Source organism: Salarias fasciatus, chromosome 17, assembly GCF_902148845.1.
Source record: "Salarias fasciatus chromosome 17, fSalaFa1.1, whole genome shotgun sequence".
Taxonomy (NCBI): domain Eukaryota; kingdom Metazoa; phylum Chordata; class Actinopteri; order Blenniiformes; family Blenniidae; genus Salarias; species Salarias fasciatus.
The window spans coordinates 3,375,811-3,402,274 of record NC_043761.1 but is presented as its reverse complement, the minus strand read 5'-3'; the positions used below and the strand labels follow the sequence as shown (position 1 = coordinate 3,402,274).

Sequence of the window (26,464 nt, the reverse complement as noted above, 5' to 3'; positions counted from 1 at the left end):
TGTCGGCACGCAGGATTAAACATTCATGATCGGCCCAGACTGCACGGAGGTCTCAGGCCATTCCACCTCTCCTGGTTTGCACTCCGGTCACACAGGAAAAGCCAATTCTCCTCTCTCCGCCGCAGCTCCTTCCCTTTCTCATTGTTTTTTTAGGCGACTGCTATTTTTGCATTCAGGTGTGTAAAAAGAAAGCTGTGTAAGAATGGAGTATGAATGGAGTGTGTGTGTGTGTGTGTAGCTCGAGACTGCCATCTATGGAGGCTTCAGATGATCAAAACAAGCTGGACGGTTGTCAGAGCGTCATTTCACTTAGAAAACGGATGGATGGATGGATGGATGGATGGATGGATGGATTTTCCAGATAACAATACAAACGTGAGTGAAAAAGGCAGAAAGCAGCAGACGTCACGTCTACAAAGACACGTTTGATCCTGGTGCGGTTCAGAGATCAAAAGTCAAGGTTGTGGGGGGGGGGGGGGGGGGACGACCTCCAGCTCTGAGCAGCTACTGGTGAGACTCAAACCGTCAAACAGGGAGAACATTCACGACCGCAAACACACCCGGCACACCAGGAATCAAAAGGACATTACTCGACTGGTAGCGTGAGAGTCTCCCGGTTCGACTGCAGACGACCCCTCATGAAGTGAAATCCAATTTTCAGAGCGGGATTCCGGCGCCACACAGGGAGGAATAAACTGCTCTCTTCTTCAAAGGAAAAAGAAAACATGAAAGTCCACATACACAGAGTCACGGGTCTCATGGCGAGAGGCTGTTTGGAGGAAAACAGACCTTAAAAAGAGCCAGAATTTTTTTTTGAAGTACGTTCTTTCTGTTGAGTCCACGAGCAAGCAAACCCCAGTGAGACGCGTGCAGACGAGTCACTGAAAAAGGCAATTCCGTTTATCCGGCCCGTGTCCGTTCCGTTCCTCATTACTCGCGGATTACCTGCCGAGTCCTCCATAATGAGGCCGGCGCTGGAGACGGCGATCACAGACTGTCAAACGACGTCTCGTCCTCCATAAAACACTGTGGTTTCCGTGGAGGGCCTGAGGTGAGACCGTGGCGCTCAATAAAAGGCCGACCCTGTCCGTTCAGATGACCGGTAAACCCGCAGGAAGGTAGAAGCGAGCGGACAAGAAGCCTCCCTTTTATTAGAGAGCCACTCTTAGATATCCTTAATTATTCAGCAGCTCTGAAAGGAGTCTTCACTGAGAAACACAGCAGACGTAAGAATGCAGAGCTCTTCTCTCCACCTGAGAAGACTTTGATGTCTTCTTCTCGACCAGAAGGGGAAAAAAAAAAAAAAAATTCTCACCGCTTAGAATTAGTTTAACCTGGAAGGTGAACTAGTTCTACTCAAACTCTTGGTTTGGGTTAGCATGTACTCTGATTTAGTGCCACTCATACACATTCATTAGATTGTGCAGATCTGCAACAATGTCTTGTCCGGTCAGAGTCAATGGTCCTCACAGCCAATCCAGAATAAAATCCCCTCGCCAGACCCCCAGAAAACGCCGAGTTATTCATGAGCGCTACATCTCAATCCGACTCCGCCGTCCCAGACTCGCTCTCCGTTTCCGTTTGTGCCAAAGCTGTCGGCTTTAATTACCTGACGCGAGTGTTTTGTGTGACATCTGTATCCTAATTGCTCATAAAAGTCGACGCCCGGCGTCTCCGGGGCTCCGCTTTTCGCCGCAATTAGTCCACAAACGAGCGTGTTGTATTCGGGGCTGAGATTATTCATCTCCCAGAGGCGGCGGCGGCGGAAAAGCTGCGAGACGCCGGCTCCGCACGCGCTCCGTCAGCCAGATGACCTCTGAACTCCCAGAGCACAGTGTGTTAGTAAACTCCACTAAGATCCAAACCTCCGCTCCGTCTGATCAGGAAACACCAATCAAGCTCATCGATCTTAATCCCAGCGACCGAACCGACCGAGACGGACGCGCCACACCTCCGGTTTCACCGGCGCCGTTCATCACTGCTGAGGAAAGACGGCGCGCGCACTCCAGACAAACGACGCTCGACATCCGGCGTGACGGCGCTTCATATCCCCGGCTCGCGTTAGACCGAGCTCCCCCGGCGTCGTGCGTTTATGCTACTGAAAACAAATCAGCTTCATTTCCATTCGGAGGGACGCTGGAGGCAATCAGAGCGCTCGCTCTTTAAAAAAAAAAAAAAAAAAGCATGATAATCATGTATTCACCTGACTGCTGGGACAATTCCTCTTATTCCCACTTTTCAATTTGAACATCAGCGGAATAATGATGTCTATTTTTCATGTGGACTTGCTGAGGACGGAGAAGTGGGATGTTAGTGGGGGAATAATTATCTGTTTGGATGAAGGAAGCCTTCCTCAATAAGCCACACCAGAGAAAAGGCAGGCGCGCATTCACAAAGACTAAATTGAGTTAGGAGGCTCCTTTGTGAATCAATCAAACATGTTTGTGTAGGAAAGAGTGCGAGGAGGACAGAAGAGACGATCACAAGTTGACAATTTTTGTCTGGAAAAGGCACCAGAGATTAAAGCAACCTCTTTATTATTACCTTGATTTTTCCAGCGGCGACGTTTGATTTAAAGTGATTTAATGAGACTTCAATTCTGGCAATAAAGTGATGGAGAGTATGAAATTCACATTTAACACATGCCATTTACCGGTGAGAAGATATGGACTGCATTTGTCTTCCAGAGAAGAAGAAGTAGAAGAAGAGAGGCTCGTGTTAAAAAAAACAGTTTTTATTATGCTGCATAATTCAAGAAGCTCTGGGGTTAATGTTTGATATAAAGGGCTCAGAAATCACACTGTTTAAATGACAAATCCCCGCTTTGTTTATGACCTTCAGATGTTACCTGCTGACAGCTGGAGTTCTAAATTGCCGTTTATACTCTGGAAGTTTTCCAACCTGTGGAACAAGACGGAATTCCAGAGTGTAGTTTGTTCCTAAAGCAGCTAAAGTGAACACCGAACCAATGATGCACAACCAGTGGAGCATTTCCTTTTCATGACTTTTCATGACGGCGTGATCATGTTGGGAGTGTGACGTTTCCATGGCAACACTGAAGAGTCATGACTGTAACAACAGGGGGAATAGTCGTTTTCCTTGACGACAAAAATTCACCAAAAACACGAGAAGAGTCATGTTTGTCTGGCAACATGGAAAGTGCTGTTCTCATGATAATGCAGTCATGTTTCCATGACGACGGGAAAAAGTCCCGTTTCCATGACGACGGGAAAGAGTCTCGTCTCCATGACAACCATGACAGAGTAATGTTTCCGTGACGACCAGGGAGGAGTCACGTCTCCATGATAACTAAGGAAGAGTCACATCTCCATTACGACCAAGGAAAAGTTGTGTCTCCATGACGACGGGGAAAGTCACATTTCCATGATAGTAATTGATGGATCATGTTTCCATGACAACGAGGAAGAATCATGTCTCCCTGACGACATCATCAGGAGAGTCATGTTTCCATAACAACGTTGGGAGGAGACATATTTCTAGGACGACGAGGAAAGAGTCACGTTTCCATGACAACACTGAAGGGTGTCACATGTCCATGACATGGAAGTCATGTTTCTCTTGTAGATAGAGACATGTTTCCATGACATCATTGTGGGAGTCATGTTTCCATGACGACATCGGGAAGCGTTTCTGAGACTTAGTTGTCTTTAGCAGCTAATTGAGTAGCTGGAAGCTCCAAGTGATTAAAAACAGCCTTAAAATGAAAAACACACGAGAGGCTCTGGGGAAATTACAGGAGCGGCCTGATCACAACACTTGTGAAAAGTTCAGAAAACTACTAAAGTTCATTACACTGTACGGAATTCATGAAAATAGAAGGTCACATTGAATTCCACGGTAACATAACATCATTGATGTATCCTACATCAGAGTCCACTTGAAAATGATGTTACCAGCACAAGACGGCATCTGATGTCTCGGTTTCACCTTCAATTCATAAAACATGACTTCATGACTTCAAGGTATCTGTGAGTTGATAGTAACAGATGATCAAAGCTGCCCTGCAATACGTTTCTGTCAAACCTCGATTCTCCACACAATGGCGACACTCACCACCCACTCAGGAATCAAAATTCTGCCAACCACACAACCACCTCCTCCAATAAAAGACCCAGATGCAAAGCCATCGCCCCAGCGAGTTGGATTCCTCTCTGCTCGGAGGCACCGCTGCTCACTGAACGCTCTGCGCACTGTTGAAGCCGCTACAACTATTCTTAGTGGGAGAGTGGGCGTCTTGCCCTGTTTCTGCAGGGCTTTCAGAGTGGGCTGAATGTAGTACGGAGCGTCTGGCATGATGAATGCACACACATGCTAATACATACCGGTGTGCAAACAAAAGTACAGCAAATTACATCTATTCACAGCACTGAAAACACCCATTTCTCTCTGTTCTGCTGGAAGGAATCCAGGCCCTCTGTCAGCTGTAACGGCTGAATCCTTTGCTTAATGTGAAGAGACCTTGGTGTACGGCTCTGATTATTGGCATCAGTCAAATCTCCTGACTCCTGCTATGGCGTTTACACTGGCAGAATCAGACATGTGAATTCAGAAACCGTGCTAAAGATCAAGAGCAACACCTGCTACAGGGGTGTGAAACAAATGTGAATAGCGGCCTGGTTTTTAAAATGGTATTTTCTTTTGCATCACATTTACAGACATGCCCGTGGCAATGACCTTTGGTCCAACCATCTATGCAGATGTTACTTTGTCAAAGCACATAACCTTTAAAGACACAGTATTCAGCAGGATGCTGCACCCCGACACAATGCACATAAAAAAGTCTCAGGAATCATTTGAGATCTTGACTTCCCTTCAATTTAGTTCTCAGTTTTCAGTTCAGTGCAGCGTCTGTGAGGATAAGCGGGAGCAGCAAGTCTGATCCAACCTACAACCTGTTTTACAACCACTTTAACGACGCCAGTAAAACAGCTGAACACAACTCAGCAGTACAGTAGAAATACGAAGTGCAGACGTTCCCGTCATGACGGCTGACCACCAAATCAAGCAAGAAAGCCATGTCTTGCAGGGACGTCAGGATTAGCTTAAAAAAAAAAAAGAAAACAGACAACTGAGGGGCGAACGACGGACCATTAGAGATGACAGGCGGAGTCCGGGCCTCCACTTGTCACTTTCGGCTGGTTCTGATCCAAGGAATGATCAGTAATTGTTTTTTTTTTTTTCCCTGCTTGGCAACTCAGAAACAGACAGACAGAAAAAGAGAGAGAGAGAGAGAGAGACGTGGTGACCCTGCTTACATGTTTTGTACTTGAAGTTAAATTTCTGTGCTTTAACCGTTTAACCTTTCAGAAATGTGCATTTTCAACGATCGACATCAAAACCTCGGCACCTGAACGTGAAATTTTTCTGAAAATACAATCCAGCGGACGGCTGGTGCGTAAAAAAGCAGGTCTGTCTCTGCTGCCTCACGGAACGAGATGAAACCCAACTGAGACTCAATTGAAACTCTGCTGCCGCAAGGAAATCTCCGAAAAAACGAAGCAGAAACTCGAATCTTTAAGAACCCTGCATTCAGCATGTGCAGCGGCGGCTTCGCTGGACAGGTGGTCATAATGTTGTGGCTGGTGGACAAAAATTGTTTTTGTGTGAAAGAAGAACGTGAACGAGGCAGAGGAAGCTGGAGGGAGAGACTGAACTCATTTCTCTTATTTCCATTTCCCTGTCAAGCTCATCTTTGAGCCAACTTTCCAAATGTCACAGAGAATAAAATAAGAATAAATCCCATTTTTTAGAGAAAGGTTAGACGGACTCGGAGCACTTCCTGTTCAGACAAACAGAGGAAAGTGTTTTTATAAGAGAACTGATTAGCATAGGTGCCGCACAAGTTATTTTTCTTTCACTTTTTCTTAGAATCCGTTATTCTTCCTGAAAAAACGCTGTGGGGTTGAAGACATCAACACACCAACAAAAGGAAGCAGAAACACGACGGCAGCAGCAACCGTGGCCTTTGTGCGTTGTTGTTTTTTTTTCTAGTGCCGATGATTCAGGGAAGAAATTTCCGACTGTCCTTCTCCGGTGTTTGGCCGTGAGACGAAACCGTTCGCTTGTGCAACAACAAGAAGACGTTTCTGTCGACTGCTTTGTCGGAGGAGAGATCAGCGTCTCACAGTGAGCGCTGCCTTCCTGTTTTTACCCTGATTTGAAACAGTAACACGAGAGGGAACCAGGATTTTTTTAGATTCTACGCCGGACCGGGTTAAACGAGAGAGAAGGCAGGAAACCGCATCAGCCGGTCGCGGCCCTCGGATCCCTCTCAGGCATTACTTCCATCTCATTTGTCTGTAATTAGATGACCAGGATTAATCCTACTGGGTGATTCATTACTCACAAAGATGAGGAGACGCCCCTCCAGGAGGTAATCATGGGACTGGAGCTCACTGCATCCGTTTGACATCCGTACCTTGTCTTGGAGAAAGCAGCAGGAGGAAAGCTTGGGAAGAACATGCAAACTCCAGATGGGTCTTAATGTAGTGATGCAACGGTGGATAAACCACTTGAACCACAGGCGAATCTGAGCAGCTGGAGCTGAAGATGAAGGCAAAGAAGCACTGAAAGTCTCTCCGTTACAAACAGCAGCTAAAACGGCTTATTAGCGACCGTGCTAATGATGCTAATGATCACATCTGGAGCAGAGACGCGTGCACATGCACACAACACACACGGGCAGCAGCTGGACGAATGCCAGCAGCGTCTTGGACGTTCCTCCGAAGCGGAGAGGCAGCTCCAGCCTGTGATCACTCCTCGCCGATGACGGGTTGATCTACGGACCGAACTCGGCAGACATGGCCGACCGTGCAGCGGGCGGCGGAGACGGAGATTATGCATTCAGACTGAAGCGCCTCCGGCGGGCTCCGGGGAGCAGTTACGGCCGGACTACAAAGCAAATATTAAAGCGTTAAAACCCACTGAAGGCAGTTATTTAACACTTGTTGCTGTTTATGGACTCAGCCGTGCGTAAACAAGAAGCAACGTGAAGCAGCAGGTTTGAAGTCTCTGAAGGATCCGGTCAGAAGAGCGGTCTGAAACCTTTAATCACAAAAAGGCCGTTCTTGGTCTTCATCTTTGAAATTTGGAAAATAAACCTCCTAAACATGTGGAGTTTTTCCATCCAAACTATCCAAAGATATAAATCCTCCGTTACACTGACTTCATAAGTTCCGTAAATACATCTTACTACATTTTTACCGCTTATTTAACACCTATAGTTTTTATTTTAATTTATGAATTTATCAGTTTTTTCCAATTTGTTGTGTTAGCTCAATACATAATTTCTGTTTGACACATTTTTCTAAATTAATTATGATATTTAGGATAGTTTTTAGAAATAAAGGTGATTGTAGCCATTCTGACTCCTTTGGACATTTTACTTTTTCCTTTATTTTCATTTTATCCACTTTAGCTATTCAAGTCATTTGAGCAATTGAAGCCTTTTTTTTGTTTTTTTTAAACAACAATTTTTTTTTAAATGTTCTTTTTTTTAGATTTTAATCAATTTAACAGTTTGAGCGGTTTTAATCATTTTGATTGTTTCAGCTAGCTTAACCATTGCAGCTATTTTGATTTCTGTATATAACTTGGTGCATTAGGATTTAACTTTTTCAATCAAAATTAATTTCTTTGGACTATCTTCAATTCTTTATTTCAATTTTAGGCATTTCTCCTGGTTTTTTCTTCTTTTTTTTCGCCTCTTTTAAGAGAGTTCCAGGTGTCTCAGCTCATGGTTTTTATTCTTTTCCAGTCCGGATGCTGGAGTCTGGTGTGTGAAACGTTGATCTCCTGGAGCGTCTTGGAGCCGGGACAGAGGGGCTGTAGAGCCACGTCTGCTCCAGAGCTGCAGGCAGCGCCGGGTAAACGTCCGCGGGGAGGGAGGGGGGTCGCACGCTGGTGTCCGGAGAGGTCAGGAGGAGGTCAAACCAATGCTGCGACTCCCGAGGTGATCATCCGACTGTGAGCTCCCGTACAGCCGCCTCACATCCATCTGCTTCTGCCGCACGGAGGAAGCACGCCTGAAGCCATTCAGCACGCCGTTATGGACGCCATTTCACACTGTCAACCTGTTGTTCTGATAAAATGAAGATTTTCACGTCAACAAAACGAGCTAAAGCAGACACCGGGAGGGCTCGGCCGCCATTGCGGCTGATTTGAAACATCATTTGAAAAGTTCTTCAATAAAATTTATTACATTTATAGTCATTTCCATTAAAACTGTTAAAATTTAATTTAAAAAAATGTCAAGTGGGGGTAAAAACATCAAAAACATGATATGAAAACACTACATCTCCAGTAAAATGCACCGAGCGCGTGCAGAATAATGATTTACTACAGCTGTGGCGCAAATATGTAGAAGCAGCGCTTTGGAAAAGTTGTGTTTTTTTCCCCGATTGCACAGAGGCTGAGCATTTTCAGAAGTGGCACCGAGCATCGTCCTCATGTAAACAAATGGCAGCAAAAACCTTTGTGTTTTCACGCAAAAATGACCCTCATGGAACCACAGGTTTGTGGTTTAATGTGTTTTAACCTGGAGCCGCAGAAAGAATCGCTCATTTCGAGCTTCTATAGAGCAACACTGTCAGCCTTAATCACACACAGTGGTCGTAGAACTGAGGATCTCTGTCTTTTGTCCTGAGACTCTGTAGATTCAGTCATATCAGCTGGAACGGAAACGTGAACCAAGCCTGCAAACCTGCAAACATCAGCAGAAACTCTGATTCCTTCCCCCCAATTACCAGACTCCACGAGATTATTAGCACGCTAATTTGTTGAGGCAATGGTTGTCAAGAATCTGAAATCTCACTAAACAGGAGATTTGAGCTAAATGTAGAATCTGAAGCGTGATTAAAGCGGTCGGTTGTGACGATTCTTCCTCTGGAGCTGCTGGGCGATGTTCTCCTCTCTCCTCACAGCTCTGGGAGGTGGGGGAGTCGGGGGGGGGGGGGGGTAGTGTCTGTGGTAAATCACCGTTTTAAGACTGAACTAGGGCTTAGACTACGCACATTTAATTTCCTTTCATCCCGCAACAGTCTGCTGGATTTCTCCTTCGCCGTCTCTCAGCCGCTGAGGTAAAACCCGACAGGAGCGTATTTTCCTGATTACACTCTGCCACCGACACTGGAAGGAAACTGTGCACACAAAGGAAAAAACGGCTATTTGAAAATGAAAAAGACCATTCAGGAGGAAATTGATTTAATCTCTGCCATCTCTGGGTGTGAGCGACCACAAAGAGCCGCAGCTCATAAAAAAAGAGAGAAAAACCAGTATGAACTGTTTCACTGACATCCAGATGAGGGACGAGGAGAAGAGATGAGATATACTGAAGCAAACCTCACGTTTTTATATTGAACACAATGAAACTGAACTCCAAAAACAATCATTTTTTAAAACGGTTTAAAAAGACTTAGAGCTGCAGAGGAGCTGGGGCTGATTCCAGGTGAGATTAATGGAAGAGCAGCGACCATGAAAAGACAAAAACACACTTCAATTAAGAATTCAGTCCAAAACCCTCAGGACTCCTGATCACTTTCTCTCTGAATAACAGCCAGAACACATGAAAATGTCGGGAACCTCAGACTCCATGTAATTCACCGAGATTCTAGAAAAGTTGAGGAGAAACAGATCCTGCCAGTGGAACGGAGACAACAGCGTTTCTGGGTAAACGATGCGTTCACTCGTCCTGCTTCCAAATATCAGTTTCATAAGAGCGGCTTCAGACAGTCCTGTAAAGTGGCATCAACGTTTCTATCGATCTATATTTATATCTTCTGTTTAATCTGTTAAGCCCTTTGGAAGTATTTTCTAGGAGACCTTTATAAATGAAAGCGTTCATATTTTTCGAAAGCTGACTTTGCAGAAAACAAAGGAAAATTGTCTGGAGACACAAAAGCGGGAGAAGCCCGATTCAATCAGAAAAGATGAGCAAACTGAAAATACTACACACCTACGAGAGTTTAGGACATTTAACGATGCATTTGCGATGAGCAAGTCTTTCAAAGCTGCAAACAGCCGAGTTCTAAGGAACTCTGAGGGGAAATGCATTTTCTCCCACTCTCTGTAGGTAAAGTCTGCGTATTTACCAGCCGGCAGAGAGACTCAGCCTTTGTCTCTATTCTCTCAGACCTGAATTGCAGGCAGCGGCTCCTGCTGCAAAGAGATTTTAATTGCTTTAAGCCAATAAGAAAATGCAAGGTGGAGAATGAATGGCTTACAGCGCCGCTTCGCAGACAAACAAATCACAAAACAAGCCCTCCTGGCCACATAGATTTGCTCACGGCTGAATCCCGGAGACACGGGCATTGTTTCTCTCCTGAGTGAGAGCGGCGAGATGGGGAGGTCGCGGGCGGGGGAGATAAAGTCGAGCGAGCAGATTTTTGTTTCGACACAACTGCTCCCGAGACGCCAATTGCCGGCGCTGAATCGATGCGGCGGCGGCGACGCCGGATCCGTCCCCGGCTTCGAGTCGGCGGGAAGCGGGAGTTTAATGGAAACATACAAATGTGTTGACAAAAGACCGGCGGCGACAAATAAGATTACAGTTTAGCCGCTGCCACGACTGGATAATGAGTTTACACCGCCGAGTCGGCGGACGAGTGATTCATCTGGGGGGTCGGGCTGGAGGCGGGGGGCAGATCTCCTCTCAGGTTCTTGACACCGTTTCCCAGGTGAGGCCATCTGGACCAGAGCCGAGTTAATCAGTCACGAGAGGGAAGCGGCGCGCTCCGTCCCACGTGGCCACCTGGTCACCTATTAGCATTAGCGTTAGCGTCCACACTGCTTTTATCGCCATGTGGGATTCGATCCAACAACGTCGGCGTGTAAACAGGGTCTTATTCATGCAGCAGCATCCATCCTGGAACCAAGGCCAGACCAGACAAGGCTCATCCTACTTTGGTATTCTCGTTTCACAACAAACAGGCCTTGCTGTGTCCTCTGTCCTCCTACAGTCCTGCAGAGCAGCAACAGATGGCTCTTTCGCGTCCCGACGTGGTGAAAATGACAAATTTGCGATACGCTGCACAGCTTCAGCTGCCAGGTAATTTCATTCCTGAATCTTGTTGCCTGTTGCGTTTCTCCTCCGTCGCTGCGGTAAACTGCAACACTGAACGGCGGCGGGACAATTCAGAACCTTGAAGCTGTGAAATATCCTCAGGTTTGGGTCGTTACAGGCTAAATAAACAACGATCGCCTGTTGATTTTTTTTTAAAGCGCACCTTCTTTATCAACCTGTTACGCTTGTTTACAGGAAAAAAGCCGACGTATTGATTTGGGTCTTGTTGAGTTAATTGCTCGGCGTCTTGATCTTAAACCCGTTTGTTCTCAGACCCAACACGCTCGTTTCGGCGCTGCAGAGCCTCCGATCCGTCACTGAAGACACAGGTAAGAGTCACAGGTCAGGTTATTAACGGCGAAACGCAGCGTGGCCTCAAAGGGAATTTACAAAAACTTCCATTTAATGTGCGTCCTGCTCAGCCTCATTAAATCCCACCAGAGAAGACCCGACTGCAGAGATCTGCAGAACAGAGGCTGCGTTCGTTCGGAGAGCAGCGGCGGCGGTTTAACCTCCACACAGCCACGCTCGTGGCTGCTGTCATGTAAATTCTCCCTCCGTGAGGAGAAGTGGAGCGATGCGCCGCCTGGACGGCTCCCTCTCCGCCACCGATGAGGCTGCACATCTGTCACAAGCGCTCACTTTCCACTGTTTTTGTTCCACTTGCATTCTTTGCATTCCAGCGGCCGCGACTCCCTTCAAGTGAGGAGGAGGAGGAAGAGGAGGAGGAGGAGGAGGGGGGGGGGGGGGGGTCGCAGCTTGATGAGTAAACTTGTTTTCAGAGCTGCTTCCTGTAAAGACTAAAACTGCATAATGGAGACTGTCAGTCTTCATCTCAGGCTCCGTTCCTAAAGTTTCTGGTGGCGAATCAGGAGGAGGAAGTGAAAAGAAGCAGGGAAACAACAGTTCACCATCGAGGAGCCGGCCAGAGGCCTCGTGCACACCGAGCACGAATAAATGGATGAGCGTTTTTATCACAGAGACAAATTCAGAGGAATCGTGAAGAAACTGGTAGAGATTTCAGAATAAAAGCCAAACAACTAAAATCTCCTGAAAGGTTCGTGAAGCTGTCAGAGGAACGTTTAATGTTTATAATCTCATTTAAAATCTTCAATTTGTGTTAAAAAGTCCTTCAAAGACACAGAATTGTTTTAATAAATAAGTAAATCTATTGCACAACATTAAATGAGGATTGTATTTGTAATGATGTTCTGCTAAATTTAGCCTCCAACAGACGTCCGTCATCGAGATGCCATCCAGTACTGTACAGGAAAACACTTCTACATTTTTTTACAATCTGTTTTAAAGTCGTACGATACAGAACCTTTATGTTTGCTGCTGAATGATTGATGCTGATAAACACACTTCCCACAGTTCAGCGTCTATATTTCAGTTTGATTCCAGCCTCCACTGCCCTTTGATTCTCGCTGCGTTTAACGCTGAACAACACTTTACCACTGGTTATAAAAAGGTTTCGTTCCTCATGCTGCTGTAACGAGATAAAACGGAGACGGAGTTAAAGAAGAACTCATAAATTAACAATTACATCTTCAAAGTGGAGCATCCTGTTGTTCCAGCGGTTTGCTTTAGAGCAGCTTTCCAGCGGCGAGGAAATCGCTGATGATGAAGTGATATTGTCTTTTGTGGGAAACACTCTGCACATTCTGTGTGTGTGTGTGTGTGTGTGTGTGTGTGTGTGTGTGTGTGTGTGTGTGTGAAGCTGCTGGATTGCTGTCGCTGAGCAGACTCGATCAGCGGGACGCCGGGGATGTTTAACAGAGTTTAACTGTAATATCTTAAGAGTAATGAAGCACAGTTAATCAAAGCTGCTGTAATGTATCTGTCGGCCACTTCTGGTGAGTGTGTGTGTGTGTGTGTGTGTGTATGTGTTTGTGTTCCATGTTTCCAAACAGGTCCTCAGTCTCGAACCGACAGATTTATGTTTTGGAGCTTCGACCGAAACGCTGGAAGCTGCGGCGTTTCTCTCAGTCAACAGTTCCTCTCAGCAGCTCGGTGCGGCTCCTGAATGAAACCCTGCAGAGTCACCAGGCTCCGCCCGGTGGGCGCAGCAGCAGTCGGAGGCTCAGAGAAGTAAAGATACGGCGCTAAACTCTCGGTTTTTTCCCCAACAGCGTCGAGGAGAACATCCTAAAAATCTCCCCCCCGCCTCGGGGCGGAGCTGCTGTAAACACGACTTTCTACAAGCGGCCCCGACGCCTCGGGGCGGCGGAGACGTTCGGGGAGCCGCCGGTGTCTGCTGGACCTCGTCGGTTCGCCGGCCCGCTCAGCTCAGCTCGAGGGTCCGAGGACCCGGAGTCCAGAGCGCCAGACTCAAAGCGGGACGGAGGGTGTGCGCCGACAGCAGGTCGGGAGCCGTTTCCATCCCAGGAGAGACGGGAGCGTTCAGAGACGTCGCGGCGGGTTTTCCGCTCAGGCGGCCGGCGGGAGTCCTAACGGGGGCGGACGTGTGCGGCGTGCAGCCGTTCGGCGGGGAGCAGGAACCCGTGACGGTGAGCCCGGAGGTGGAGGCGGAGTGGAAGCTGCTGCCGCTCTGGGCTCTGTTTACTTGAACCGAGCGGCTCCCAGAATGCCTTGCTGCAGGTCTCAGCTGCGGCTCGGGGCCGCTGCACAGTAAACAAGAGCCCAATTTAAGTCCGGCACCCAATTAAGTTCCTGGCAGTAAACCAGAATTGCTCCGTTAAAAACTTCGACTCAATTAGACTCAGAATTAATGATGCGCCAAACCAACGCGACGCCGGATCCTTCTGCCAGCCGCTCTTTGTTCTCTCTGCTTTGGGTTCGACGTCATTAAAAAATGCTCCATTTCTACGGAGGTAAAATACGGCGAGGGAGCAGGAAACGACCCGCGAATCGCCAAAACACCCGGAACCGGAAAACACGCTTCACCAGCAGCGCCGCTTCGGATTCAGAGTGTTTCTGCGGATTTTTCTGTACGACGTGTCGAGACGCGGTCGCTTTCACTCCACTTCTCCACTGGACTTCCACTTCTGGTGGAGAGGACGACCTTTGACACTTGACTGAATCGGATGGAGGGCCGCATGTCACACATCTGGAATCCAGAGTGAAAACACAGCGAGCGGGTTGGAACCGACGGGACTCAAACCGCCGCCGTTCGCCGTGAAGACATCTGTGTCAGACGATGCGGAAAAAAATTCATTTTCTGGACGGTTAAATATTGAACCTCGGCGGCGAGACGGGCTCGATATCCGTCTCCTCATTATCTGGAACAACGACGGTGACGAAATAAGAGATGAAGATGAACATAAACAAACAACACGACACATTATAAACCGGTTGTTATATTATTACCAAAGTTAAAGACTGATTAAATCATTTCTGTGGTATTTCTCGGAAGTTATTTTGCAGCTTGAACATCAGAAAGCGGCGCCGTGGCTCCTATATTAGTGCATCTTATATTAGTATAATTTGTCAACTCTAATTGGGACACGCACAACAGTTATGAAGCAGAATCTGAATCACTGAAGCCGTTTTGGAGCACACTCCCAGCAGCACGAGGTAAGAGCGCGCCGGTTGTCCCGGCGGGACGGATTCAGATCCGCTCTCTCGTTCCGCTCACACAGCCATGGCGGCTTCGCTCTTGTTTAACAGAAACCGTCTTTTCAAGGCTGGCGAGGCTGTTTGTTGGCAAACGCTTCCCCCCCCCCGCCACCCGCCCCCCCTCCGTCGGGGACTAATTCAGCACCAAATGTTGTTTTCCTGCAGCTCTCCATCAGAAACAGCATCCAGCTCGTCCCCGCATGGGGTCCGGGTGCAGCGGCGGCGGCGGCGGCGGCGTGAGAGAGAGAGAGAGAGAGACGACTGCAGCACATGTAGGAAAGGAAGCTTAGCAATGCAGCCCCCCTCTTCAAAACGCCTAATTAGAATAACAATGAGAGCTTTCATGTTGGAATAATGGCGCGCCGTCACTCACGGCGAAGGCCGGGAGCTCGGCTCGGCCGGGACTCAAACGCGCGGCCGGCTCGGAGGAGCGGCTAATAGAGGCGTCGGTGTGAGCCGGCGGACCGGATCCGGGGACCAGCCGGCGGCGTAACGAGCTCGGCGAGGCCCGTGTCAGAAGGGCGCAGCGTTAAATTCCACCACAGCGGGAGGACTCGGGGCTGCAAGGAGCCGCCGGAGGGAGAAACACAGCAAAGCCTCACAGATTAGAAAAGTTGGACCAAACTTTGTTTCTGTCTGCTCTGGTATTTTCTCCTCACAGAATTCATCCATCAGATTGAAAATATAGACATAAACAGTTCTTCTACACAAAAAAAGACTCGGATGTTCACATCGTAATAAAAACACCACCTAGTGGCCCGACATGCGAACTGCAGCATTCCTGGAATTTCCTGGTGCAAAGAAACTGTTCAGAGACTGATCACAGCGACAGGGTTGAGCTGCTCCCATCGTCCTAAAGGAGGCAAATCAAAGAGCGACGTTCACCCTGGAGGTATTGAAGAGGAAGAACCCCAGACCACCTGAGCGACACCAGAATCCGCACCAGCGCAGCGAACAAACGCCTCATTAAATAAAGAGGGAAACATTGAAGAAGATGAAGATGAACTACAGCCTCAAAGTGCGCAGATATAATGGTGTGTGTGTGTGTGTGTGTGTGTGTGCGTTGGCTGGGATTCAAACAAGACGAGCAACAGCAGCGTTGTCAACGGTGACCTTTCCAGGCAGCGCCGCGATGCAGGCGAGAAAGAAGAGGACCGAATTTCAGCCTGATGCCCGAGGAGAAGCCTGAGGAGGACGAGGACCAGCGTGTCCTCGGCTTTATTTCAACTCTCCTCGTCTCATTAAAATCACCGCTCAGAAGAAAACAATCAAAAGAGAGAGAGAGAGAGAGAGGAGGACGAGGGAGTCGAAGAAAGGAGGTGGAGAGCAAACAGCAGGGCGGGACTGGAGGGATGGAGCGAGGAACCGAGGCCGCCGCCGCGTCTTTTCAGCTAATTGCTGGAGGAAGTCAGGCGGCACCTGCCGTCCGGCTCCTCAGGCTGGAGGCCACACACTCCCCTGACCTCGCTCTAATTACTGCCCGCCTGGCGGCGAGGGATCCTGCAGAGACCGGCGGAGGGGGGAGGGCGGTGCGACGCCAGGCGGCCGCCATCGCACCTCGGCAAAGCGAGGCTCCGGGGGGGGCGAGGGCAACATCAGAGACGACTCACTGAACAACAGATCTCACCGAGCGACGACTCTTCAATCCACAGCTGAGTTTTCACTTCGGACTTCAAACGCCGAACTCAGAGCCGAGCAGAGAGCAGAGTTTGGACGACACGTTTTCAGCGTGTGTGAAGCTCTTCAAGCATAAAATCAATGTTGAAAAGAAAAAAGAAAAAAGGCACTTGGGAGAGAAAGAAAGAGTCAAAAGATGAGATGGGTTATTTAAAAACCGCCTCAACGCCGCTCAGTCTGAAGACTCAACCACACTTCACTGACGGGAGGAGAGCGGAGGGCTTTCAGCGGCGGCTGGGTTTTAAAGTTTAATCGAGATTCTCGTTGGGTGAAGGACTCGAACGCTTGACGTGGACGAGTCTTCATCCATCCATCCGTCCATCCGTCCGTCCGGCTGACTCTGGCATCAGCGGTTAAACCAACTGTTTTTGGTTAAAAATGCTGTTCAGATGGTTTTAGCGAAGCGGCTCTTCCTTGATTAATTGACTTCCCACAGTAATAATTCCACTTTAACGACCGCAGCTGATTAAAAGTCTACGAAATGAACCGAAACTCAAAATCTCCACGTCTGCGGTGATAAACGTCCAAGCTAAAGCCAGAGAAATGACAGTTCATCGATTTACGGCGGCATAAAAAAACGATAAAGTGACAGATGATCACACTGCGACTGTTTTAACACACAGTTAAAGTGAAATGTTTTGAACATCCTTTCTGAGATTTAAAACAAAGGCTGTGACTTCCAGCGCCGGGGTGAAGCATGTGAGGGATTAATGGCGGAGCTGCTGCCTGCCAGACAATAAGAGATGATCGTCCTGCGTTTAGTGCCAGAGCGCCGTCTCTCTGGCTCCGACCCCAAATCTCTCAACAATCCGCTCTAATTGAAAGAACTTGTCTCTGCTACAAAATGTGAGATTTATGGCCGAACGTGCCGCCGTCGTTCAACACCAAACAAACCGTTCAAAACGGGCCGGAAAGTTAATGTCATTTAAACTTCTGTGTCTTTTTTTTCCTAGAAACAGTAAGATTTTTATTGGGTTTTTTTCCACAACAAAACCTCTTCAGCACCTGCCAGAAGGAGGAGAGACGGAGGGAAGAAGGACAAGAAAAGACAAATAAACAGGAAGACAAGGAGATTAAGATGAAAAAGGAACTGATAAACATGAATACAACAAGCTGACAAAAGGACAAGAGGAAGTAAAGAAGCTTCAGATGAATACAGATGAGAAGAAAAAGGACAAAAAGAACCAAAAAAAGACAAGAAGAAAGGTGAGAAGAAGATGAAGGACGAGATAAAGAACAAGAAGGACGAGATGGATGAACAGTGGGAAGGAAAGAATTGCGAAAACGAAGAATAAGGACAAGAGGAGGAACGAGAAGAAGGACGAAAACAAAAAGGACGAGGAAGAAGGAGAAGAAGGAGAAGAAGACGAGAGGCCGATGACGAAACATATTTACTTCTGCAGCGGAGCTTGAAGACCTTTCAGAATAAAATCTCGAGTGTTTTCAGCTGTGAATCTGCCAGGAGAGGAAACTCCGATCATGTTGAGTTTTATAAACCGATTCCAAGATTTCTCGTTTAACTCGGCCTTTTTCTTCTATTTGTTCCGCGATTTCACTTCAGAGTTCAGAGATTAAACCGAGTAAGTGTCAATAAACACAGTTAAGTGCAGAAATTTACTTGTTTAAATTTGATAAAAAAAAAAAAGGAACAAATTCAAAGGTGCCACCTGCAAACGTACTTTAGCCTAAATTAACTTTTCCACACACGGCTCGCCCAAAACCACAAACCGGCGGAGGAAGCGTGGACTTGTTAAGGCGGCGGCGGAGGCCGGTATCGAACGGACGCGCTAACAACGCGTCTGGCGGCTCCTCGCTGAATCGGCGGCGCCCGGCGGACGATCGACATCCCGTTCGCCGTGGAGACGCAAGACGCTTCACGGCTGTCAGGAAGCGCTGCGCCGTCACTTCTGGACGGCGGTGGATCGATGGATCAGCTGGACGTGTTGTTCAGCCGGGAGTCAAACATCAGCGGCCTTCCCAGCATGCAGCATTCTGGCACACACAAAATAAAACCGTTTCATGCGTTTTAAAAAAAACGTAACGAAGCTGCACCGCTCAGGGAGATGATGACTCCTTGCTTCCTTCTCTCCTTCAGTTTCACACTTCAAGCAGCAGTTTAAAGCTTTAAAATGGTTAAAAATCAGATTATTATTGTCTCACAAAACAAGATCTACTCCAGAAAGTTCTCAATAACGCTGAACGATGGAGGATTCGTCACTTCCTCACACCGATTATCCTTTTTCAAGAAAATCCATGGTGGTCAGAGCGAATCCTCACACACACACAGAAACACACAGACACACACCCCAACATCAAAACAGTTTGATCAGCCAAGGACAGACCAACCGCCGAGGCTCTAATCGCTCCGTATTGATCGCTGTTTTTTTTTTTTTTTTTCCTTTTGGTGAATCAGCAGCGGCTGCAGGGTTTTCTTCGTATTCCCTCCTGCGTTCGAGCCGGCCGGCCGGTTTCACCCTCCTCGACCGCCGGCGCCCCAAAATATCCCATTTATCGCTCATTTATATTCACACCGCCGGCGGTTCCACCGCCTCGAAATATGAACTTTTCCCAACATAAAATATGAAAACCGACAAAACCGAGCTCCTCAAAAGTGAATTAAAAAAAAAAAAAAAATACAAAAATCTATCAATCAGTCAACACAGTTACCAGGATGAAACCGATGTTTATGAATAAAAACATCTTTCTGGTTGGTTCCTACACAATCCGACACATTACATTAGAATTTAGTCTTAAATTATGATTTATTTTGCTCTTTTGGATGAAAAAACTTATTGAAATCGTTCATACTTTGTCTCCGGTAGTTCAGGGTCTTCCTCTTAGATTTCAGCGTCTGGTGAATCTCACACGTTTCCCGATTCTCAGTCAGTCGTCCGATTCTTGACTTTTGGAGACGTTCATGTCAGCTGTCACTGACAAGTCAGGAGAACATGTCCTCTCTGTTTTTACCGTTCGGGTTTACACATTCCCTCAGACAACCAGCAAAATGGTAATCCAGTGCCACACACACACACACACACACACACACAGTTTGGTATTCAAGTGTACAGCACACACACAGAGAAGTGGAAGCCTTCCCACAGTTTTTGTAGTTGGAATACTGGAGCTTCCCACAGCAGATGGTTGATGTTGACAGGGAGGGAAAGGCAGTGTGTGTATGTGTGTGTGTATGTGTGTGTGTGTGTGTGTGTGTGTGTGTGTGTGTGTGTGTGTGTGTGCGCCTTATCATTACCTGTCCCCAGAGGTGAGCCTGGCAGCCAGACAGTGTAACAGAGGCAACGACAACAAGATCTCTCCACCAAACCTCTGTCAAGCATGATTGGACAGGATGTGGAAAGTGGTGCAAAGGCCCCGGGGATGTGCAAACACACACACACACACTCTCTCTCTCTCTCTCTCTCTCTCTCTCACACACACACGCAGAGCAGGGTAGCAGCTCTTTAAGCCTGGATGTGTATCACCCCGACTGTGCTGCGCTTGCTGGTGCAACTTTACACCCTCAGTGGGATCCTGACGAGAAGACGAGAGCGGCTGAGCGGGAATCGTTGCCGCTCTGCAAACGACGGAGCGTCGAACGACTCAACGCAACGTCCTGCCGACTGCCCCCGACTGCCCCGACTGCCCCAACAGGCCCGCGTCTCGCTGTGGCGCTGGTGCGATTCCATTCGTGTCCATTGCTCCCACAAGGAAGAATCGAGTCATGGCAGCAGTTCCACAAACACACGGAAAATAAGAATTAAAGACCGATATTAAAATGTGAACGGTTTGTTAAATATCCACTAATTTTATGTTACTGTTCTGAAAAATGGCAGGAATTTATGGTAGAAAAATAAAACATGTTACAAAATAGACTGTTAAATGACTGAAAAGCACAGGAAACTTTTTAGAGAAGGAAATTAATCCATATATATAGTCATTTAAATCAGATTACCTTGGTTTTGGTATATGGAGGAAGCTTTTGATTTGATTTCTCAAACATCGCCAAAGCATTTAACCGTTTTAAAGACACACGGAGTCAAGCACAGACAGCTGCGTTCAGAACAACACGAATAACCAGGTCAGTGTGTTTAAATTATACGGCTCAGAAATTGAAAATAACAGCAGTGTGGACTTCAGTGAGTTGATTTATCAATTCTGGGAAAATAGTTTTAATTAGACGTCCTCATTCGAGGAAGAAGCCGGCGCGTTGTCCACCTGAGGAAACGCGGCTCGTTCCAGATAATGTTCAGGGTATTAAAACGCATAAAGAGGCGCAGAAAATCATCTCCGGTGCTTTAAAATGGAAAGCGTGAATCAGCTTTTCCATGTTCCCTTTCACTAAAGAGGAAATATATAAATAAAATGTGCAGTGATCCCAAAGAAATGAAAAGTATAATAAGGTTTTTGAGCGTTACTCTACTTTATTGTTGCCACTGCTTGAGGTTACCTTTGGCACTTAAATGTTAAAAACCAGTTTAGACCCAAATTGTCTAAAAGGTTAAAGAAAATAAATGTCCGAAAATTAACTCTGGAGCTGGAAGACGTGTGTCTGCAGCGTGGAGTCGGTGGATCGCTGAAGCCAGTCACTTCCCGTCCTCTGGGATCAATTAACGCCAAATCCAATTTCAGGCCGATTCATCCTTGCTGCAATATTTCCACAAAACGCCGACGCTAAACTCATCCTGAGCAGCGAGCACGGACATTTCTCACACATGTAAAAGCAAACAGCAGGGTTTACTTCCCTGCACGCTTAAAAAACAGTTTCAGGCAGTTTGAAGCTTCACGCCGATCACTGAGAGGTTACTGGAGGACAGGCGGGTGCGATCACTCCGGCGATGCCTTCAGGGGACGGTGTTCGCGTTGGGAAAAATCAACTCTTCCCTCAGACTGCAGCAGTCGGGCTGCGGAGTCTGTGGTTGGAGAGATCTCCGCGAAAAGATGAACGAGAAACCAAGTTATGAACGTCATATATCCAGGTGTTTATTAACTTCACATCATCATCATCTCAGAACAACATCAATAATTCAGTAAGCTGCTACAGTCGGGTTTTCTCTGGAATCCGTCCAGAATCTTTGTTTTTTAGCAGCTCAGATGAAGGTTCCTCGCTACTTTCAGGTCCTTTTTCCCATTAATTATCATCACCCGAGTCTCGGCTCTGGTTTCCCCTCATCAGGTCGCTGCTAACAAACGTCGTCGTCCAAAAACGAGCAAACGAGCGTCTTTACACTCCAGAGTCAGTCTGCAGGGTCTGTACCGCCTGTTCAGCTCCGTATATAATCCATAATGTGAGGAGGTTCTAAGCAGAACTCAACACTGTAATTGTGCCCTACGTTCCCACACACACTCATTAGCGTTTTTTTTTTTTTTCATGGCGATTCTAATTACGTCCAACAGCGTCGACCTGACTGCTGACGGCAAACTAATCCCATCCCCACCTCGGAGACTCGAGAAAGACCCAACGCTGAGTGTGTGTGTGTGTGTGTGTGAGTGTGTGTGTGTCAGCGGAACGTGGGACAGCGCCTAAGGATTCCACACGACATGAAAAATGAAAACCACACTACATTAGCGAGGAAATTAAGTGCCTAAACGCACAAAACGTGATTCATGTTCAGGATAACGCAGGAGTCGGGTTAATTAGCCAAACGGAGACCGGAGAGAGAGAGAGAGAGAGAGAGAGAGAGAGAGAGGGGCTGGGCGGCACTTTTAAACGCGGCGGCGGCGGCGAAGCCGCGGTCCGCTGCGGACCTGATGTATTATTCAGAAAGGCCAAGCGGCCGTGCATGCGAGCCGGTCAGCAGAGCTGCTCCGATATCAACCGAGGCTGGAAGCTTAATTGCAGGCAGTTTGTGGACTTGAGGTTTTTTTTTTTTTTTTTGCTCTTTAAAAGGAGCAAACAGAAGCTTGAACTTCCGGCCTCCTCTGATGGGAGTCCTGCACAGGTGAGCGCATCACTCCGACCCCAGGAGCTTCAAACGCCCCGAGAGGTTTCTTTAACACACACGGTAACCTCTCCTCCAGTTACACAGAGAGAAAACACCAGCAGCCGTTTATTACTGATGTAGTTTAATCCTTGAGGCCTATTTGTTCTTGTTAGAGTGAAGATTCTTCAGGTTCGCTCAATACGACATGAAAAAAAAAGAGAATCTTGAGTTCATGAGTTGAGCCGTTTCTAACAGAATCCGTCAGTTTTCTCCATATTCCGAACTTCGTCTACCTGGAGTCAAAGCTGTTTCCAAACGTTCCTCCTTGGGGGTCAGCGGCTTTGACCAACGGTCACAATGACGGCTTTGCTTTTTCACTTGAAAATATCATGTTAAGTCAGGGAATTCATGAAATCTGAAGGTTTTTTCAGAAGCCAAAGAGTCCAGAGATGATCTACAGACAGAACGATGGTCTGTTCAGGTGTTGCGACCCTCAGATTGACCCTCAGTGAACCGCGACCCTCGATGGGACAGAAGTGGCTCCAACGCCATCGGGGAAAAAATTGGGATTCGGTCTTCCGCCTGAATTCTCTCCAACTCTTCAAAGACCAAACCACTCCGTCTCTTACAGACACCGAGCTCGAGTTTCCACCGTCTGGGTCAAACCAGGAAGTAGAAGCGCTCAGCAGTTCTGGTCTACTGAAGAACAAGAACGCCATAAACAAAAAGCCGACCGCCGCCATGGATCTCTTTTAATTACGCCCTGAGATTTGTTGCCGGCGGGTCTGAACGCCGTCCCGCGACGACCTCCTCAATAAAGAATCCATCCAGACGGATTAGACAGTGAAAGCACCTCCGGCAGGAAGTGGGGAATATCTCAGACGGCGCCGCAGAAGTGGGGCTTCCTCCCCCCCCTCCCCTCCATAATATTTACTTAATGTACATATCAATCACATTTAAAAAACAACTCGACACTGTAAACAACCGACGGAGCAAACGGGAGCGGCGCTGGTGGAGAATATCAATCAGTCCGCCGATCGCCGGAGGACATCCATATTTCATGGTGGGGGGGAAAGTAACGCATTAGTTTGATATAGGCTTGGCTGCCTTTTGAATAAATCCCTGTTGTGATGTTCTCACACACACACACACACACACACACACACACACACACACACACACACACACACACACACACACACACACACACACACACACACACACACACACACACACACACACACACATCCACAGACTCACACACTCTTAATACTTTGATCCAAAGCTTCTTACAGACGATTTTTCAGCCCAGACTGAGATCTTCCAGATTCTGGTCCAGGCTGCAACGACACACACTGAGCTGCACGGATCAAAGACGGGTGTCCAGAGGAGTGTGTCCACCGCCCCCCCCCCCCACACACACACACACACACACACCCTCGCCTCCCCCTGCTACCACCAGAAGAAAACAGTCAAAGTTAAATTAATTTACATGAATTCTTTCTAAATCTGAGATCTTTCAGCAACTGATTTATGAATTACGACATTTTATTTCAATATTCTTAACTGTGGAATCACGTCATTCCAGGTTCAGCTACGAAGTTGATCACATTTAATCCATCGACAGAATAAATTAACTAGCTTACGTTACCATTCATGACAAACCACAAGAGTGTGAAATCCAAGGCGACACAGAAAGTGAAGCAGGATTTTCTTTGAAGCATTTTTAACTGTGCAGGTCAGTCATTCAGACTCACTTATTCATTTTAGCACGGAAGCTACAACAGTCAGCGGGAGGAAGATGCTCTAAACTGGACGTCAGCTGAAGTTACATCAGTTCATTTCAAGAAATGTTTTTCATTTTTGGGGAATACAATTAAACTGTAAAAAAAATCTATTCTTTTCCCCCTAACGTGTTAGTTTAGTTGTGCAGAAAAACACATGTTAGCATTAGCTGCAGCTGTTGGGTTCACTGTGACTATTTCATCAAACTCCTGTTTAATGATTCATTCTATAATGGAAGCAGGGATGTGAAGGAAAGAAAGTGTGAGCAGGACTGCAAAACATTAAACATTAGTATTGAAATCATGATAAATAAAGAAATAAATACTATATTAGAAACCCCCCCTTGTCCAGACCCCCCCCCCCCCCCCGAAACGGTGCAACACTCCTCTGTTATGCTGGAAGTGGAACCAACACCAAACCTTATCAAACTTTATTTTCCATTTCTCATGACGATGCACAGTGAAGCGGTGACCTGGGGGGGGGGGGGTTTACTGTAACATTTATATAATATCCTTTCCAAAATCCAACTGCATCCACTTAAACTGAATAATAAATATTGCATTCTTGAATGTCCAGATACACGAATCAAATCATTCTATTAACGGAGAAAGAAAAACAACTCATTCTGGTTCCTCCAAACTCCGGCTGAATCTCAGCATCTGACATTAAAACACACTTTTTATATCTTTAGATCTTTTTTTTCCTTGTTTCTTGGGTTCAGTCATGACAGAGAAACAGCAGAACATCAACTCCAAGCAGCACGATGGGTGACGAACGATTCCCGAAGAGATTTTAGATGATTTTGACCAAACTGTCCGGCTTCCTCCAACATCGGAGACAAGTGGAGCACAGACACCAAAAATCACAAAACCTTGACCATTTCAGTGGTGTAAAATGGATTTTACTTTGTTTTTAGTCACATTTACCATGTCTCTTTATTTGCTCTCTTCTCTTTAACTCAATTCGGTTTTCTGTTGATGTAAAGTGCATTTTAAATATGATTATTCTTTTTAATCATGAATGTAAACTAGTTATATACATACAATCTGGCTTTTTGATGATATATAAGCTCCAGAATCCTTTAAGATGTAGTTTCTTCCATGTAACTTCTGGAGCAGTGTGCCTGGCGGTGAGGCAGACATTAATCTATTTATCAGTCTTATCTCTGGACATGTTCACGCTGCCAGCATCACTTTGAAGTGGAGGAATACTTGAGCGGTGAGTAACGCTCGGTTTGCCGTTGCAGTTTGTAACACACCCCCTCAGCAGCAACACCACAGAAAACCAAAACACTGGTGGAAAGGGAAGGTTTTTCCACAACATCAGATATGTAAAAAAAAAAAGAGTGAGAGAGAGTGACTTGTTACTGGTTTGGGAAAAATGCGCACAGAATTGCGTAAAAGTTGGGGGGGAAAAAAACTGACCTTGTTTGACACACTTGAGCCGGACGGGGTCCCTGCTGTGTTTGACCACCGCGTGCACGTCCCTGGTGGTGAGCCCGGCCACGGGGGTGTCGTTGACTTCCAGCAGGAGTTCGTCCGGGCACAGCCTCCCGCTGTGGCACGGCGCCGCGCCGGGGAGAAGCTCCCCGACCACCGGGAAGTGTCCGTTCTCCGCGCCGCCCCGCAGCTCCAGCCCCAGCCCGCCCTCCCCGTCCCGGAGCAGGACGCTCTCGTGGACTTTGTTCGTCCAGTGGTTCTTCCTCTTCTTCAGACTCTTGGACATGGCTCCACCGGAGAGAGAGAGAGAGAGAAGAAGAAGAAGAAGAAAGGAGAGAGAGAGAGGAGAAATCACATGAGTGCGGCCGCGCGAGGAGAAGTTTTCCGCGTCTTTCTCCGGTTGCGTCGCGAGCGCCGCGTCCGAGGCTTCAGAGGGGAGAGCCGCGCGTGCCCATGTCGGCGGACAGTCCGGGTCCGCAGCTGGATCATCAGTCCGCCTCGGCGATAACTGAGAGCTGCCCAACTAGTGCTGCCTTCAAGGTCCGGCCCGAGCGTCGGAGCGCGCCGCGGCGCTGGCGCGTAAAAAGGCGCACGCGCCGCGCGTCCGTGGGATTGAACAGAGAGCGAGCGTTAACCAAACTCATCAACACTTTTCCGATTTTGGAAAAAAAATTAAAACACATCTGCTCATTATTTTACTTTTAAATGGTGATGTTTCAGGCATCTTTAAAACACTAACAAGTACATTTTAAAGCACTTTCAACATTAAATGTGATTTGGCAAAACAACAGCAACAAAAATAGTAAAAAAACAAAACAAATGAGCAATAGATGAATGAAACAAAAACGGTAATTTACTTTAAAAAAAGAATATAAAAAGATGCCACCTTTTAAGTTCTTCTGTTTTAAGGTGCCTTTAAGCCATAAAATACTCACTCACTGAACGGTGTTGCTAATTCATCAAGTTATTTCTTCACTTAATGCAAC

The 26,464-nt window shown here is 47.1% G+C and overlaps 1 protein-coding gene across 1 annotated transcript in view; it reads right to left on the bottom strand.

The window, feature by feature from the left end:
- magi2a (membrane associated guanylate kinase, WW and PDZ domain containing 2a) overlaps nucleotides 1-25,944 on the bottom strand; it is a 162,050-nt gene extending 136,106 nt beyond the window's left edge. Inside the window, 1 exon segment of the mRNA XM_030113200.1 lies at nucleotides 25,464-25,944. Coding sequence (XP_029969060.1) covers nucleotides 25,464-25,764 — 301 coding nt within the window. The 5' untranslated portion in view covers nucleotides 25,765-25,944.
- Nucleotides 25,945-26,464: the final 520 nt, after the last annotated feature.